This window comes from Ranitomeya variabilis, chromosome 4, assembly GCF_051348905.1.
Source record: "Ranitomeya variabilis isolate aRanVar5 chromosome 4, aRanVar5.hap1, whole genome shotgun sequence".
NCBI lineage: Eukaryota > Metazoa > Chordata > Amphibia > Anura > Dendrobatidae > Ranitomeya > Ranitomeya variabilis.
Genome location: NC_135235.1, coordinates 732,963,058 through 732,982,490, shown reverse-complemented (window position 1 = coordinate 732,982,490; position 19,433 = coordinate 732,963,058). Strand labels below are relative to the sequence as shown.

Below are 19,433 nucleotides of genomic sequence, written 5' to 3'. Positions count from 1 at the left end.
TTAGGGTATGCAGTAAGTATGGTTTAATTGAGAATAATAAAGGAGTCTGTGTCATTTTTTCAAATACAGGACTTTAGTCTGGCTGTGTCTTTATGTACCATACAATTATAGGATTAGTAATGGATGGGTGTCTTATAGACACCTCTCCATTACTAAGCCTTGGGATTGATGTCACCTAACAATACTGTCATGATGGTATGAAATATCATAAGTTTAGTTCTCTTGCTAGCATGCTGTGGGCTAAGCCCCCCTCCTTGGAGTGATTCAGCAACAGCTCGTAGCTGCAAATTCCTGACTTTCCTTCTCAGAGAGTGTGGGTGTTATGAGAGCCAAGGTATTTACGACCGGCATTTCCTGCCGTGTAAGCTCTTATCCAGCTATAACTGGAGTAGAAACTTCTAGAATCTATGAAAGTTCTTTGTTCTGTTTTTCTAAGATATTACGCAAACCGTTTAAGTTAAGACCACAAAAACATATATTTTTAATCTCCATCGAAGCATCTATCCAGCACTCTAAAGACGAGTTTCTAACTCCATCTGGCAAAGAAGTAGGGATTTCTCGGTAAATATGTATCCCAGACAGGACATATTTGATCTCATTAGAATGCCCACGTTAATCCGAGATGAATGCTGGGTTTACATAGTTATTAAGGTTGAAAGAAGACTGTAAGTCCATCTAGTTCAACCCATAGCCTAGCCTAACATGCCCTAACATGTTGATCCAGGGGAAGGCAAAAAAACCCCATGTGGCAAAGAGTAACTCCACCATGGGGAAAAAAATTCCTTCCCGACTCCACATACGGCAATCAGACTAGTTCCCTGGATCAACGCCTTATCAAGGAATCTAGTGTATATACCCTGTAACATTATACTTTTCCAGAAAGGCATCCAGTCCCCTCTTAAATTTAATTAATGAATCACTCATTACAACATCATACGGCAGAGAGTTCCATAGTCTCACTGCTCTTACAGTAAAGAATCCGCGTCTGTTATTATGCTTAAACCTTCTTTCCTCCAGACGTAGAGGATGCCCCCTTGTCCCTGTCTCAGGTCTATGATTAAAAAGATCATCAGAAAGGTCTTTGTACTGTCCCCTCATATATTTATACATTAACATAAGATCACCCCTTAGTCTTCGTTTTTCCAAACTAAATAGCCCCAAGTGTAATAACCTATCTTGGTATTGCAGACCCCTCAGTCCTCTAATAACCTTGGTCGCTCTTCTCTGCACCCGCTCCAGTTCAGCTATGTCTTTCTTATACACCGGAGACCAGAACTGTGCACAGTATTCTAAGTGTGGTCGAACTAGTGACTTGTATAGAGGTAAAATTATGTTCTCCTCATGAGCATCTATGCCTCTTTTAATACATCCCATTATTTTATTTGCCTTTGTAGCAGCTGCCTGACACTGGCCACTGAATATGAGTTTGTCATCCACCCATACTCCCAGGTCTTTTTCATTGACGGTTTTGCCCAGAGTTTTAGAATTAAGCACATAGTTATACATCTTATTACTTCTACCCAAGTGCATGACCTTACATTTATCCCCATTAAAGCTCATTTGCCATTTATCAGCCCAAGCTTCTAGTTTACATAAATCATCCTGTAATATAAAATTGTCCTCCCCTGTATTGATTACCCTGCAGAGTTTAGTGTCATCTGCAAATATTGAAATTCTACTCTGAATGCCCCCTACAAGGTCATTAATAAATATGTTAAAAAGAAGAGGGCCCAATACTGACCCCTGTGGTACCCCACTGCTAACCGCGACCCAGTCCGAGTGTGCTCCATTAATAACCACCCTTTGTTTCCTATCCCTGAGCCAGCTCTCAACCCACTTACACATATTTTCCCCTATCCCCATTACTCTCATTTTATGTAACAACCTTTTGTGTGGCACCGTATCAAAAGCTTTGGAAAAGTCCATATATACTACGTCCACTGGGTTCCCTTGGTCCAGTCCTGAACTTACCTCTTCATAGAAGCTGATCAAATTAGTCTGACATGAACGGTCCCTAGTAAACCCGTGCTGATACTGGGTCATGAGGTTATTCCTCTTCAGATACTCCAGCATAGCATCCCTTAGAATGCCCTCCAGGATTTTACCCACAGTAGAGGTTAAACTTACTGGCCTATAATTACCGAGTTCAGTTTTTGCCCCTTTTTTGAATATTGGCACCACATTTGCTATACGCCAGTCCTGTGGTACAGACCCTGTTATTATGGAGTCTTTAAAGATTAAAAATAATGGTCTATCAATGACTGTACTTAGTTCCTGCAGTACTCGGGGGTGTATCCCATCCGGGCCCGGAGATTTATCAATTTTAGTTATTTTTAGACGCCGCTGTACTTCCTGCTGGGTTAAGCAGGTGACATTTAATGGGGAATTTTTATCACTAGTCATTTTGTCTGCCATGGGATTTTCTTTTGTAAATACTGATGAAAAAAAGTCATTTAGCATATTGGCTTTTTCCTCATCCTCATCCACCATTTCACCCAGACTATTTTTAAGGGGGCCAACACTGTCATTTTTTAGTTTCTTACTATTTATATAGTTAAAGAATATTTTGGGATTATTTTTACTCTCTCTGGCAATGAGTCTCTCTGTCTCAATCTTTGCTGCCTTGATTTGCTTTTTACAGAATTTATTCAGTTTTCTGTATTTATTTAATGCCTCCTCACTACCTACTTCCTTTAATTCTCTAAATGCTTTCTTTTTGTCCCTTATTGCGCCCCTTACAGCTCTATTTAGCCATATTGGTTTCCTCCTATTTCTAGTATGTTTATTCCCATACGGTATATACTGTGCACAGGTCCTATCCAGGATGCTAATAAACGTCTCCCATTTTCTTTGTGTATTTTTATGTCTCAGGATATCGTCCCAGTTAATTGCACCAAGATCCTCTCTCATCCGTTGGAAATTTGCCCTCCTGAAGTTTAGTGTCCTTGTCACCTCCCTACTACCCATCTTATTAAAGGTTACATGAAAACTTATTATTTTGTGATCACTATTCCCCAAGTGACCCCCAACACTTATATTTGATATGCGGTCTGGCCTGTTGGTTAATATTAGGTCTAGCAGTGCCCCCCTCCTTGTTGGGTCCTGAACCAGTTGTGAAAGGTAATTGTCTCTCATAGTTGTCAAAAACCGATTACCTTTGCTGGAACTGCAGGTTTCTGTTCCCCAATCTATTTCAGGGTAGTTGAAGTCCCCCATAATAATGACTTCTCCTTGAGTCGCAGCTTCATCTATTTGCTTTACGAGGATATTCTCCATTGCTTCCATTAGTTTTGGAGATTTATAACAAACCCCTATCAGTAATTTATTATTTTTTCCCCCTCCCCTTATCTCCACCCACAGAGACTCTACATTTTCATTAGATTCACCTATATTATCACGCAGGATGGGTTTTAAGGTCGATTTTACATACAGACACACCCCACCCCCTCGCTTATCTGTACGGTCATTTCTGAAAAGGCTATAGCCCTGCAAGTTAACAGCCCAGTCATGGCTCTCATCCAGCCACGTCTCAGATATCCCCACCATGTCATAATTATGCTCCAACAACATTAGTTCTAATTCATCCATTTTGTTGGCGAGGCTTCTGGCATTAGTATACATGCACTTGATGTTACTCTCTGTACCTCTATTCTTTCTTAAATTACTAACTGTTCTAACCCCACCCCCCATGCCACCGCCACCCCCAACTTCCTTATTTGTGCCCAGGTCTCTATCTGCACTATCTTCCCCTCCTATAAAATGAATACCCTCCCCCCCAATCCCTAGTTTAAACACTCCTCCAACCTTCTAACCATTTTCTCCCCCAGCACAGCTGCACCTTCCCCATTGAGGTGCAGCCCATCCCTAGCGTAGAGCCTGTAGCCAACTGAGAAGTCGGCCCAGTTCTGCAGGAACCCAAACCCCTCCTTCCTACACCAATTCTTGAGCCACTTATTAACCTCCCTAATCTCCCGTTGCCTCTCTGGCGTGGCACGTGGTACAGGCAGTATTTCGGAAAATACCACGTTGGAGGTCCTTGCTTTCAGCTTGCAGCCTAATTCCCTGAAATCATCTTTAAGGACCTTCCACCTACCTCTAACTTTGTCATTTGTGCCAATGTGCACCATGACCGCTGGGTCCTCGCCAGCCCCTCCCAGTAATCTGTCCACCCGATCAGCGATGTGTCGGACTCGAGCGCCAGGTAGGCAGCACACCGTCCGACGATCCCTGTCTTTGTGACAGATTGCCCTATCTGTTCCCCTAATAATTGAGTCCCCCACTACCAGCACCTGTCTGGCCTGCCCTGCTCTCCTTTTTCCCTCCTTACTGGAGCAGTCACTCCTCCGGCTTTCAGAGGACATGCCTGGCTGCAGCAGTGCTACCCCTGTACTGGCACCCCCCTCATCTGCCAACTTAGCAAACTTATTGGGGTGTGCCAGATCAGGACTAGCCTCCCTGGCACTCTTCCCTCTACCCCGCCTTCTATCTGTCACCCAGCTAACTGCCACACTGTCCTGCAGCTCCATCCTACCATCCCCCTCCTCATCTATCCCATTGAGCGTCTGCTCTGTGAGCAGAAGACTCCTCTCCATGTTGTCTATGGATCTCAGTGTTGCCAGCTGCACATTTAGATCCAGTATCTGGGTTTCCAAACGCACAATGTGCTCACATCTCGCACAGCAGTATGCACCCTCGACCGGCTGGTCAAGGACTGCATACATGTGGCAAGATGTACACTGGATGGCATTAACAATTGTGGAGCACATTTCCTAATGGGTTTGTTACGACTATGACATGTTGTGTAGTGAAGTTATAGAAAGTAGATAAATTTAAGGTTGAAGTACTCAGAATGTAGAGAGAGGAGGGTTTGGAAAAGCCAGTCCTTTCTGTGAGGTCACAGGCTGTAGGTTTTAAGTGCTGGCCGGCGTCCAAGAGAGTGAGATTTGAGTTTTTACCTGAAGAGCCCAGAGTGCACGCCCTGATGCACTGGGATAGATGGAAAGTTCCCCTAGCCTGTTGCCTGCAATGCTTTGAACAACTGTAAGTGTTATTTCTCATGTTATTCCCTGTTTTTTTTATAATTACCTTGTACATATTTGCAATTGTCTCATTGGTAACATCTTTGTAAAATATTTTGATAAAGCACTGCCTACATTTTGTGGGGTATATTATTTCATGCCAGTTCTTTCTCCATGCTCTAAAAACGTACCCTAAGTCTTCTGAAGGGAAATTACGCTACTGTTTTGGGTTAGCTTCGGTCCCGTTTAATCGAAGCTGGTGGCAGTAATACCGTGTACTGTGCAGGCCTTTGGGTGTCACTGTAGCGACTGCGGCTTGATAATTATTGTTCCTGCCTGAGCGGAAGTAGTTTATCGCGTCGCTGCAGCGTACCCAATAGCCAGTACAAAGCAGGCAGCCTTTCTGGCGAATATTTACCCTAGGTGCAGTACCTAATCTGACCTGACAGTAAGGGGGGCGCCAGAGAGCTGCAAGGTTTAAGTGGAACTGTAAGCGGGATACACAAATCCCTGCAGTACATGGTATAATGAAGAGCAGTGGGATACCTAAAATAAGCCCCTGCTGTAAACTAAGAGGTCAATAACTTTGTGTGTGTTTTTTTTTATCACATTGTGGCAGTGGAGGGATAACTAAGATAAGCCCCCTGCACATGTGATAGCCGTCTGTTGGTCTAAAGTCACCCCAATCCGTGACATATTGGTGGCAGTGGTCAGGAATCCCTGTGGATTTCGTGACAAACTGCTGGCCGCGGCTAAGAGATCATGACAAATACAAAGGTGAAATCAACCCCACAAATATTAACCCCACTTGCCACCACTACAGGGCAAGTGGGAAGAGCCAGGCAAAGCGCTTGAAAAGGTGCCTCTAATAGAGGCACCTTTTCTAGGCAGCTGCAGGCTGCTGTTTTTAGGCTGTGGGGCCTATATCCTCCTCCACTGTGTGAGTTCTCTGGTGTGTAACAAGATTACATTTGTGGTTAAAACATTTCCCACATGCTGAACAGGAAAAAGGCTTCTTCCCTGTGTGAGTTCTCTGGTGCGTAACAAGAATAAATTTATGGTTAAAATATTTCCCACATTCTGAACAGAAAAAATGCTTCACTCCTGTGTGACTTCTCTGGTGCTTAAACAAATTTGTTTTATGGTAAAAACACTTCCCACATTCTGAACAGGAAAATGGCTTCTCCCCTGTGTGAGTTCTCTGGTGTGTAACAAGAAGACTACGTTTGTGATTAAAACATTTCCCACATTGTGAACAGGAAAAAGGCTTCTCCCCTGTGTGAGTTCTATGGTGCTCAACCAAATCTGATTTCTCGATAAAACATATCCCACATTCTGAACATGAATACGGCTTCTGCCCTGTGTGGATTCTCTAGTGCTTAACCAAATGTGATTTTAGGTTAAAACATTTCCAACATTCTGAACAGCAAAAAGGCTTCTCCCCTGTGTGAGTTCTATGGTGCACAACCAAATCTGATTTTCGGTTAAAACATTTCCTACATTCTGAACAGAAAAAGGCTTCTCCCTTGTGTGGGTTCTTTGGTTTATGGTATTTCCATATACTGAATGTGAAAATGACTTATTTTCTTTAGGAGCAGCTTGTGTTTTAATGCTTATTTTGTGACTTTCATTTTCCTTTGTAGTCAGTAATAAATCAGAAGACAGGACCTGTTTCAAAGGATCAGATGACAGATCTTTGCTGTGAAGGGATGATGGTATATCTGAAGTCATGGCATTCAATACAGTTGCATCCTGTGGGATTTTGAGATCATCTGATTTAAAAACTGAAGATGTCAGCTGTCCCTCTGATCTCCGGGTACAGTTATCTGCTAAGAAAAAAACAATTATTTTTGAATAAAATATCCTTGAATTTTATATTTTTGAACATTTTTTACTTAGCTTGCCATTTTTATGTACAGTTTATGTAAAAAACTGGAATTATTTACCAAGATAATGACAGTTCACAGTCTAATAGAAAACCGTATTAGATTAATCAGTAGTGCGTGGTGTTCAACTGTGTTTATTCTGTCTCCCAAATATTGAATAAAAAGAAACCAACCAATGCTATGTAGGCGAAAATAATATCAATTCTCATCTCACAAAAAACAAGTCCCCACTCAGGTCCATCACCTGTCAATGGAAAAACAGAGGTTCCCACACTATTAGTGGCTCAATGGCTGTTGAAATGCAAGAGGGTTTCCATAAACCAATCCAGGAAAATCTGCTCTCACTTCTGAGTCTTGCAGTGTGCTCAAGCAACATTTAGGATCCCTGTATTTAGCAATATTATAGTGAGCACAATTTGGGCACTAAGTGCTGGGTAATAAAATGGCAAATGTGTAATTTTTCACTCTCCAAATTCCACTGCATGTTAATTTCTGGAAAGTGGCTGTGGAATCAAAATATTCAGTCCTCCTACACACGTGGTAAAAATTGTTGTTACCCCTCGTTTAATGACAGAAAATCCCACAACAGTCACCAAAATAACTTGAATCTGACAAAAGTAATGATAAATTATCTATGAAAATGAACAAATGAGCGTCAGACATTGCTTTTCAACCATGCATCCACAGAATTAAGAAAGAATAAAACTCATGAAATAGGCCTGGACCAGAAATTATGGTACCCCTGAAAATGTGACAAAAGGGACATTTTAAATCAAGGTGTGTCCACTAAGTATCACAGGCATCTACAATCTTTTTTATTTATTATTACTTTTGTTAGAGTCAAGTTATTTCTATGACCATTGTGTGTTTTTCTGTCATTAAACGAGGGGTACCAACAATTTTGACCACGTGTGTATAGATGATAACCCTCAGTGAATTAATTTATAAAATGGAATCACTTTTTTGGGATTTCGACTGTTCTGGTTTTCTGTCATTTAGATATATTAGGGCTAGGGTTGATCGAATAGCTTTTGCATAACTCCTTATCCTAATAGCTATAGCGCTTACAGAATAGTTGCCTTGGGAACCTTGTTACATGGAGCGCTCCCGATAATCATCTGTTCAGGGCTTCAGCTGCCTGTGTTGTGGCTGTGTGACAGTCACAACACATACAGTACACACAAAGCCTGTACCTGTTTTGGGGCTATCCATGCATGTGTTGTGACTGTCACACAGCCACGAAACATGCAGCAGCGACACCGAACAGTTCATTATCAGGAGCGCTACAGGTATCCAGGTTACCAAGGTAGCTATTCAGGAAGCGCTATAGCTATTCGGATAAGCACTTATCTGAAGCTATTCGATAAACCCTAGTTAGGGCTTCTGCATATGGTGTGTCAAATCTCCTCTGGGATCTGTTCCTTCTGTCCAGCTGGAGTAATCTGCTCCCTACTTCAGCCATTTGGAAAGTACCACACCCTACTAAAGCTCAAAGCATATGGCCGGAATCTGCCAGAAACAACGTTGTTCTCCTCTGGTCCTCTGTGCTCAGCTTGTGAAATATTACACATTTAAAAAGAACTGTGTATAATAGTGCAGAGCTGAGGTGTCTTAAAGGGAACCTATCAGCAAGATTGGGCACAGTAACCTACAAACACTCAGGTTGATGCCGTTATACTGATTACATTGATACAAGGTTATGAAATCTGTCTTGTGGTTGTTGCTTAATCTGTATTTGTAGCTTTCAGTTAATGAGATTCTCGTGCTCTGGGGTGGAGCTGTGGGCATGACTGTGGGTGGGGCTTTATGCGGTGCCCTGATTACATATGCAGCTGTATTGGCTTATGACAGGTCACTGATGGAGAGCTTTTTTTTTTTTTCTTAAGACTATCAGGGAGTTACAGACTCACATAGAGAGGCACATCATTCCCACCACTTTTTTTTTACTATATGTTACATTCTCAACAACAACGTATGTACGAGGGAAGAACTTCAACATTAAACCGGAGTTGCACTCATTTATGGCGGACCATTGAGGCTACTATGAGTCCTGACCAGAAGAGTAGAGAATATAATATTGCTCCCGATTTCAGGAGAGATTGTACAGTAATCTGAATTCCTTAGGATCCAAAACATAATGTCATTTATAACATGGAGTGAAGCCATGAAACGAGGGCTCGAGCCATGCCAACACATCTCCTGCAGACAAGAATAAATGTAGATTACAGCCATCAGCCACCCACAGCTTAGAGATATATCATGGCACAGGTGTAATGGATTTTATGCAGTTTATCACAATCTTCCTTGATGTTAGTTGGTTCTAAAAGAAATTGAAATTTCAGGATAAAGGGAAACTCTGCTGTTATTGTACAATCGATGTGAATACTTTCTGCCCAATGATGACAAAAGTATTCTAGGAGTGATACCATTATTGGCTAACCAGAAAATAATATGTTTGCAGCTTTCAGAGCACAGTGGCTCTTTCAGGCAAGATTACAAATAGGTTAATGAGAAAAAAGTACAACACTTAAGGAATACTACAGTAGGACATCTGTTCAGGGGAGGGAGGTGTGATGCCTCCTAAAGATAAACCAAGAAAATCTAATTAGGCATTTTCTTTCAAATGGAGACGCAGTGGGAATGATGTTCTTAAGGTACCTTCACACTAAGCGACGCTGCAGCGATACAGACAACGATGCCGATCGCTGCAGCGTCGCTGTGTGGTCGCTGGAGAGCTGTCACACAGACCGCTCTCCAGCGACCAACGATGCCGAAGTCCCCGGGTAACCAGGGTAAACATCGGGTTGCTAAGCGCAGGGCCGCGCTTAGTAACCCGATGTTTACCCTGGTTACCAGTGTAAAATGTAAAAAAACAAACAGTATATACTTACATTCGCGTCCCCCGGCGTCCGCTTCCCTGCACTGTGTGAGTGCCGGCCCTAACAGCAGAGCGGTGACGTCACCGCTGTGCTCTGCTTTTACTTTACGGCCGGCACTCAGTCAGTGCAGGAAGCGGACGGCGAGGGACGTGTGCCAGACATCAGAAGGTGAGTATGTAGTGTTTCTTTTTTTTACTTTTACGATGGTAACCAGGGTAAACATCGGGTTACTAAGCGCGATCCTGATCGCTGCTGCCTGTCAAACTCAACGATATCGCTAGCCAGGACGCTGCAACGTCACGGATCGCTAGCGATATCGTTTAGTGTGAAGGTACCTTTAGTTATCTGGAGTCCGTCTGGTGGAGGTGTGAATTATGTCCATGTAGTGACTCATAAATCCAGGTGTTAAATTGAGTCCTAGTGTCAAAGAATTGAACATCTTCATTAGTTTGAATTCTCAAATTTTTCTTTCTCTGTCATCCTTAATATGACCTTTTAGTATTAAGACTTTTAAGTCTGTCATACTGTGTCCAGGTCCAGAGAAATGTTTTCCCACAGGTGTGTCCATTTCATTCCTGATTGTGTGTCTGTGTAGATTCATCCTAGTTTGTAGTCTTTGCATAGTTTCCCCAATATACAGTATATACTCGAGTATAAGCCGAGATTTTCAGCCCAAATTTTTGGGCTGAAATTGCCCCTCTCGGCTTATACTCGAGTCACGGTCGGCGGTGGGGTCGGCGGGTGAGGGGGAGAGAGCGTGTCGCATACTCACCTAGTCCCGGCGCTCCTGACACTCCCCCTACCCGTCCCACGGTCTTCGGTGCCGCAGCTCTTCCCCTGTTCAGCGGTCACATGGTACCGCTCATTAAAGTTATGAATATGGACTCCACTCCCATAGGGGTGGAGCCGCATATTCATTCCTCTAATGACGGTAACGGTGACCGCTGACAGAGGAAGAGGCTGCGGCACCCGGAGACCAGCTGTCCGGGATAAGGAGCCAGGGACGCCGGGAGCTGGTAAGTATCTTATAGTCACCTGTCCGCGTTCCGTCTTCGCGTCCTCTTGCTCTGACTGTTCAGGTCAGAGGGCGCGATGACGTACTAATCTGCGTGCCGCCCTCTGCCTGAACAGTCAGTGCGGAGAGACGCCGAGACGGGACGCTGAGGAGCTGCAAGCAAGAGAGGTGAGAATGTCATTTTTTTTTTTATTGCAGCAGCAGCTTTATATATTGCACAGATTTATGTGGAGCATCTATGGGGCAATAATCAACGGTGCAGAGCATTCTATATGGCACAGCTTTCTATGGGGCAATAATCAACGGTGCAGAGCATTGTATATGGCACAGCTTTCTATGGGGCAATAATCAACGGTGCAGAGCATTGTATATGGCACAGCTTTCTATGGGGCAATAATCAATGGTGCAGAGCATTGTATATGGCACAGCATTCTATGGAGCATCTATGGGGCCATAATGACTTGTGCAGAGCATTATATATGGCATAGCTTTATGTGGAGCATCTATGGGGCCATACTGAACGGTGCAGAGCATTCTATATGGGGCACAGCTTTATAAGGAGCATCTATGGGGCCATAATGAACGGTGCAGAGCATTCTATATGGCACAGCTTTATATGGAGCATCTATGGCGCCATAATGAAGGGTATGGAGCATCTATTTTTAATTTTGAAATTCATCGGTAGCTGCTGCATTTTCCACCCTAGGCTTATACTCGAGTCAATAAGTTTTCACAGTTTTTTGTGACAAAATTAGGGGGGTCGGCTTTTACTCGGGTCGGCTTATACTCGAGTATATACGGTAGATACTTCCAGGGCACCTCGTACATTGTATCATGTACACCACGTTGGAGGATGTACAAGGAAAGGAACCCATGACCTTATAGTCCTGATTTGTGTTTGGTACACGGACTATATTTGTTGGTAATATGTGAGTACAAGTTTTGCATTTTTTATTGTTACATGGGAATGTGCCCGTCACTGATGGTGATGAGAGAACACTTCTGACAAGCAGATTCCTTAAGTTAGGGGGCTATTTGTAGGAGAGAAGTGGTAGTTCTGGGAATATGTCTTTCAGTTTGTGGTCTCTGGAATATGGGTTGGAGATCAGCACCAATTTCCCTTAGGATGCTCATGTGGGGGTTGTATGTGACCACGAGGCACCCTGTTGTCTTCCCTCAGTGTGTAATCCAGGAGGCTGTTACTTGGGACCCTTGTATCCCTGTGGATCTGTTCATCTATTACCAGTGGATGGTATCCTTGTTGTTGGAATGTATTCCTCAGTGATAGCAGTTGTAGTTCCCTGTCTTTACTGTCTGAACAGATCCGAATATACCTCAGAGCTTGACTGTAGATGATGGATTTTTTTTTTGTGTGCCTTTGATGAAAGATGTCCCATCTAAGATAAGCCGGACGTCCTGTGGGCTTATGGTAAATTGATGTTTGTATGGCGTTGTCCTTGATGTATATGGTCATGTCCAGAAAATGTATATAGGTCTTTTAAAAGTTGAGGGCGAGCTTGATGGTTGGGTGGCACTTGTTGAAGTTATTGTGGAAGGTGAGTAGATTATCTTTTGAGCCTGTCCAGATTATTAGCAGATCATCAATGTAGCAGAAGTATGCAAGAGGTTTAATAGAGCAAGATGATAAAAATCCTTACTCCAGTTTCGCCATAAATAAGTTAGCATATTGTGCGGACATTTTACTTCCCATGGCGCTGCCCATACACTGTTGGTATAAATTGTTCCCAAACGAAAAATAATTGTGATGGAGCACAAACCTGATAAATTGCAGTGCCGGTTCTGTGGCTAGATATTTCCTTCAAAAGAACAATTTCCATGCTGCAATTCCATCCTCATGAGGAATGTTGGAATAGAGAGACTCTACATCGATGCATGGTGGCTAGTATCGTGTCCTCTGGAAGTGGGCCCAGCGCTGACAATTTGCAAAGAGTATCCGTGATGTCCTGGATATAGCTGGGTGTGTGCCTCACCAAGGGTTTCAAAATGTTCTCCACCCAGCCGGAGATATTCTCAGTTAAAGTCCCAATACCAGAGGTGATAGGCCTCCCAGGATTACCTTCTTTATGTATTTTAGGCTGGGTTCGCATTGCGTTAATGGCAATGCGCTGACGGCATCTGTTACATAACGCCACTAACGCTATGTAATGGATGCGTTAGTGCACCCATTGACTGCAGTTATGTAGCGCATCGCTAACACGTATCATAATAACGCATTCTGTGACGGACCCTCGCATGTGGTCTGCAGCGTTTCGGGGTCCGTCACCGCTAGCGCAGATGGAGTATCTGTGCTAGCGCAATCATATATGTCACGCGATCTTGAACAGCACTTGCGATAACGCATGCGTTGAACGGACTGCACTAATACAATGTGAACCCAGCCTTAGGCAACATGTAGAAAGTACCTGTTTGGGGATTGTCTGGTGTTAGTTCCAGCATTGAGGATAAAGTAGAATCAAATCCATTGCTGATATGTGTTAGTTCCTCTGTGTATTTTTTGGTCGGATCTCCCTGAAGTGGAGTGTAGCATTTTATATCCAAGAGTTGTCTGTTTGCTTCCTGGATGTAATCTGTCGTGTTCATTATGACTACAGCTCCTCCTTTGTCTGCTGGTTTGATAATGATATTGTTATTGGCTTTTAAGGATTGTATGGCTTTTCTTTCCTCCATAGTGATATTTTGCGGCACTTTATGGTGTCTGTCCAAATGTCAGATTTAACTTTTTTACGGAAACAGTCAATGTAGTTATCCAGAGTTTGGTTGTGGCCAGGTTGCGGGGTCCAGTTTGTCCTCTTTTTCTTTTTTGCTGTGTCATTCACATTGTCTTGTGATGTGATATCTGTTATGAAAGAATTCTTTGAGTAGCAATCTGTGGAAGAATTCCTTGATATCGCTACAGAACTGAGCCCTATCAAGCTGTTTTGTAGGACAGAATGTTAGCCCCTTCAAAAGAACATGAATTTCTCCTGTGCTTGGCTCATATTGTGGACATGCCTGTGGGAAAACATTTCTCTCGAACTGGACGTTGTATGACAGACTTAAAAGTCTTCATACTAAAAGGTCATTTTAAGGATGACACAGAAAGAAAAATTTGAGAATTCAAACTAATGAAGATATTCAATTCTTTGACACTAGGACTCAATTTACGGTAACACTTGGATTTATGAGTCACTACATGAATACAATTCACACCTGTGCTCTGAAAGCTTGCAAACATATTTTCTTCTTAGCCAATTAAGGTATCATTCCTAGAATACTTTTGTCATCATTGGGCAGAAAAGTATTCACATTGATTTTTCTGGCTAACACTTTACCACAATACAATTTGTTATTGTACATCCTGTTATTGTACAGATATTCACACTTGGCCGTCACTGCTCAATTAATGAAAATCATATAAAGGAAAAAAGCACCAAACCGAACCAATAGACAAATGTACAAAAAGGAGATTTTTGTGTACTCACCATAAAATCTTTTTCTCCGAGCCAATCATTGGGGGACACAGGACCATGGGTGTTATGCTTCTGCCACTAGGAGGACACTAAGTTAACACAGAAAGATTAACTCCTCCTCTGCAGTATACACCCCTTCACTGGCCAGGATTCAACCAGTTCAGTAGTAAAGCAGTAGGAGTATTAAATGAAAGACAATAAAAACTATGTCAAAACCCAAGAAGAAACAACAACGAGCCAAAAGGCTAATGCAGCGCCCCAGAGTCCTGGTCGTTGCAGTACTGTGGCTCCGACACTATGGGGAGCTATGGTGCGTCCGATGGCACTGAAGGAGTTCATCTGATCAGGTTTCACAGACACCAATACATTTCACAGCCGGGCCTCCGGGGGGAGCTAAGGGTGCTATTCATTAGGCCACTCCCCACCATAGTGGGTAAACTGGGGGTCAGGCAGGAAGTTAGATCAGAAAGCTGACTGGGTTGGAACCAGGCAACACCTTGTGGCAGAGGGTGTTGTAGGGGAAGATACAGTAGGGTCTCTGTCAGGGGTGGGATCCTGACAGAGGCTTGGCAACGAGAACGAACGTAACGGGACCGCGCCTGCTCCGGGTAGCGGCGGTGCCCAAGAAAGGATTAGAAGAGAGATAGATTGTGCTGAGTGAGAAACGGGATCACGCAAAAGGAGAAATACCAGTAGGAGTCGTGCTGTAAGACCGAAGCAACATCCTACTGAGGCGCACTACCGGTGGCCGGAACGCCGAGGGAGTAGAATAACATTCAGCTTCAAGCAATACTCCAAACAGCGGCAGGGCAGTCAGTCTCAGGCGGGCTGTCTAACTCAAATCACCTATGAAGTCTTGGGAGGCAATTGTGGGAGAGGGGCGTCTCTAGGGTCCCGGAAGAACTCCAGGCCTACCCGTCAAACGGGTGCCGTTCCTACCCGAACCTCAGGGAGGGACGGAGGATTAGCAGAACATCATCTAGTCGAGTTGTGAGGGAACATCAGAAACAGACACAACAGTTGTGGGGTACTTTCCGTAAGCACAGCAGGGAAGGACTACAACACATAGCGCTAGGGGGAAGGCACAGATTTCCTCCTGTGAAGAGAACTCTGGAAGTGCCATTGGGCCGGCCGGACTTGCGCAGCCTGGTGAACCGTATTCTGGACTGAGGACTCAGAGATCTTCAGTAAAGAGGTAAAGAGACTGCAACCTGGTGTCCTCGTTATTTACTGCGACCTGCACCTCACAACTGCACCGTTACACCACCACTTATTGCACCGGACGTCCCCCACTGACAGACAGGGCCACGGACCGGGTCTAGCCACCGTGACAACCCCAGAACTGAACAGAGACTCTCAGAGGCCCGGCTCCGGGTACCCCTCGGCCCTGCGGCAGGTGTGGGGGCGCTCCACTAAACAGGGTGGGTGCTGTGTCCCCCAATGATTGGCTCGGAGAAAAAGATTTTACGGTGAGTACACAAAAATCTCCTTTTCTCCTACGCCTCATCGGGGGACACAGGACAATGGGACGTCCTAAAGCAGTCCCTGCGCGGGAAACAACATAGCTGCTAATACCCCATGTACCACTGGCTTACAGCTAAGGTACCGCCGATTGCAGAATGTGCCTGCCAAGAGCGGCGTCTGCAGAAGATAGAGAATGAATGTGGTAATGTTTTGTAAAAGTATGCAATTTGGACCATGTCGCAGCTTTGCAGACCTGTTGTGCCGACGCCTGCTGCCGGATGGCCCAAGAGTCGCCCACCGACCAAGTAGAATGGGCCTTCATCCCTGCTGGGATAGGAACATCCTTGACATGATAAGATTCCTGAATAGCCGATCGGATCCATTTGGCTAGAGTAGCCTTGGAAGCGGGAGAGCCCTTCCTTTGTCCCTCTGGAAGTACGAATAGGACATCCGACTTGCGGAAGGGAGCCGTCCGAGAGATGTATCGTCGAAGGGCCCTCACCACATCGAGAGTGTGCAGAGCTTTCTCAATGCGATGGACTGGTGCCGGACAGAATGAAGGCAGAATAATCTCTTCATTGAAGTGAAAAGAGGAAACAACCTTGGGCAGAAAAGAAGGAGAGGTCCTCAAGACTGCCTTATCCGGGTGAAAAATCAGAAACGGGGGTCGGCAGGAAAGTGCCGCCAAGTCCGAGACACGCCTAATGGCCACAAGAAAAACTACTTTCCAGGAAAGTAAGGTCAGAGAGACGTCCTGCAGCGCTTCGAAGGGGTTCTCCTGAAGAGCTGGAACAGGACTGACAATGCTGACACCTGTCCTTTGAGAGAGCTAAGTGCGAGACCCGACTCTAGTCCTGATTGGCGAAATTCCAGTATGGCAGGAATGGAAAATACCAGAGGAGATCGTCCTTGTGCGTCGCACCAAGCAAAGAAGATTCCCAGGTACGGTGGTAACTGCGCCTGGACACGTGTTTCCTAGCCCTGATCATGGTATGGTGGAGGACACCATGGGAGTGAAACTCGCTTGGCCTAGAATCCAGGATTCAATGGCCAGGCCGTCAAAGACAGGGCCCTTGAGTTCTTGTGGTAAATCGGGCCTTGTGAGAGAAGATCCATGCGATCTGGAAGACGCCAGGGGACGTCGGTGACCAGCTGAACCAGTTCCGCGTACCATGCTCGGCGCAGCCAGTCCGGCGCCACGAGGATAACTGGTACCCCTTCCGCCCTGATCTTCTTGATGACCCTCAGTAGCTGAGGAAGAGGGGGAAAAATGTATGGGAGGCGGAATTGACACCACGGCAGGACCAGGGCGTCTGCTCCGACGGCACGTGGGTCGAGAGATCGTGCAATGAACTGTGGGACCTTGTTGTTTAACCGGGAGGCCATGAGGTCCACGTCCGGGGTCCCCCAGCGATGAGAAATCTGCTGGAAAACTTCCAGGTGGAGGGACCACTCGCCCGAGGCGAGACCCTGGCGGCTGAGGAAGTCCGCCGCCCAATTCTCCACACCTGGTATGTGGATCGCCGAGATGGGCGAATGGTTGGACTCAGCCCAACGGAGAATGTGGGACATCTCGAGCATGGCCGTCTTGCTGCGGGTTCCCCCTTGACGGTTCATGTACGCCACAGCTGTGGCGTGGTCGGACTGGATTCTGATGGGGTGACCCGCCAGAAGATGGTGAAACCTGAACAACGCTAGCATGATAGCTCGTATTTCCAGGATATTGATGGGGAGACGAGACTCTCGAGTGGACCACCGCCCTTGTGCTGTGTGGTGGTTGAAAACCAACCCCCCAGCCCATGAGGCTGGCATCGGTGGTCACCACCAGCCACCGCACTGGGAGGAAGGACCTTCCCTGGTTCAGGGAGGACTTCAGCGTCCACCACCTGAGGGTCTTTCTAACCTGTGGGGACAGAATGAAACGGCGGTCGAGAGAGGATGAGTTCCCATTCCACGCCAACAGCAGCGCATGTTGTAGGGGACAGAGGTGAAATTGCGCAAACGGAACAGCTTCCATGGCTGCTACCATCTGCCCAAGAATGCGCATGCTGAAATGAATAGAGTGGGAGACTGGACGGGAAAGACTCTGTGCTCTCCGCTGCAGGGCCAAGGTCTTGTCTTAAGGGAAAATGACCAGACCGCGGGAAGTGTCCAGTGTCATTACAAGAAAGGAGATCCATTGAGTCAGGATCGGAGAGGATTTTTCGAAGTTTATCTTCCAACCCAGGTGAGAAAGAGTATCCACCGTGAGATCGACAGACTCTTCACAGGCTGGGTATGATGGGCCTTTTATCAGTAGGTCATCCAGGTACGGAAGTACCACCACTCCCCTGGAATGAAGAATGGCTATGACAGCCGTCATGACCTTTGTGAAAACTCTGGGAGCTGTGGCGAGGCCAAAAGGTAAGGCCACAAACTGGAAGTGTTCCTCGCGAAAAGCGAAGCGAAGGAACTGTTGATGAGGAGGAAAAATTGGGATGTGGAGGTAAGCATCTTTGATGTCTATAGATGCCAGGAACTCTCCCTTTTCCATGGACGCGACGACAGAGCGGAGGGATTCCATTCTGAAGCGCCGAATTTTGACAAATTTGTTCAGAAGTTTTAGGTCTAGAATCGGACGCAGCGGTCCGTCCTTTTTTGAGACCACGAATAGGTTCGAATAGAACCCTTTGATCCTTTGGACTTGGGGGACCGAAATGATGACTCCATCCCTTTGTAGCGCCCATATGGCCAGGAGAAAAGCTGTAGCCTTTGGTTTGGGTGCACACGACTGGAAGAAACGTGTCGGGGGGGGGGGGGGGGGGGAGAGGAAAATTCTATTTTGTATCCGGAGGACACCAGTTCCCTGACTCACTCATCATGGACGACCGAGAGCCATGCTTGACGGAACAAAAGTAGGCGACCTCCTACTTTGTTGATGTCCTCCGTATGTTGCAACAAGTCATTGACTGGAGGATCTAAGGGATCTGGATCCTTTAGACCCAGAAGATCTCGGTCTGGGTTTCCAGTTGTGGTTAGGTCTGTATGAGACCTGGGGGCCTCGGTCAGCGTGCGAACCTCGTCCTGATGCCGGGGAGAAGGATATAGATGACCAGTTGGGATTGCTGCGAAAAGGCCGGAATCGAGATTGTTGATACCGAAATGGCCAGGTAGGCTTTTGTTGGGGGAGAAATTTACTTTCCCCCCCGGTAGCATCCGAGATTATTTGGTCTAATTTTTCTCCAAATAAGCGACCAGGTTGGTAGGGTAGAGATGTCAAAGAACGCTTGGAAGCAGAATCTGCTCGCCAATCTCTGAGCCACAGGCTCTTCTGATGGAGACTGCATATGCGGCTGCATGTGCAGCGCAATTGGCCGCGTCTATTGAGGCGTTAACCACGAAGTCCCCAGCTTGGGCTATCTGGTTAGTCAAGTTCATCGCCTCTGGAGGGAGATTAGTGTCTTGGATGGTCGTGGTAAGCACCACAGCCCAAGCGACCATAGCCTTAGCCACCAAAGAAGCGGCTAAGGATGGGAAGAGAGAGGCTCCTGTGGCCTCGAAGACGGAGAGAGCCAGGTAGTCGATTTCACAATCAGAGGGGTTCTTGACTGAGGAACCATCTGACAGAGATAGGATACTTTTGGAAGCGAGATGTGATACAGCAGGGTCCACTGAGGGGGACTGGAGCCAGTCCTTGATTAGTTCCTGAGCAAAAGGGTATT

The 19,433-nt window shown here is 45.6% G+C and overlaps 1 protein-coding gene across 1 annotated transcript in view; it reads right to left on the bottom strand.

Annotated features, from left to right (window-relative positions):
• The window catches only part of LOC143767926 (uncharacterized), a 60,149-nt gene that overhangs the window by 31,901 nt on the left and 8,815 nt on the right, over positions 1-19,433 (bottom strand). Inside the window, exon 7 of the mRNA XM_077256445.1 lies at positions 6,687-6,847. Coding sequence (XP_077112560.1) covers positions 6,687-6,847 — 161 coding nt within the window. The remainder of the gene's footprint in view (positions 1-6,686; positions 6,848-19,433) is intronic.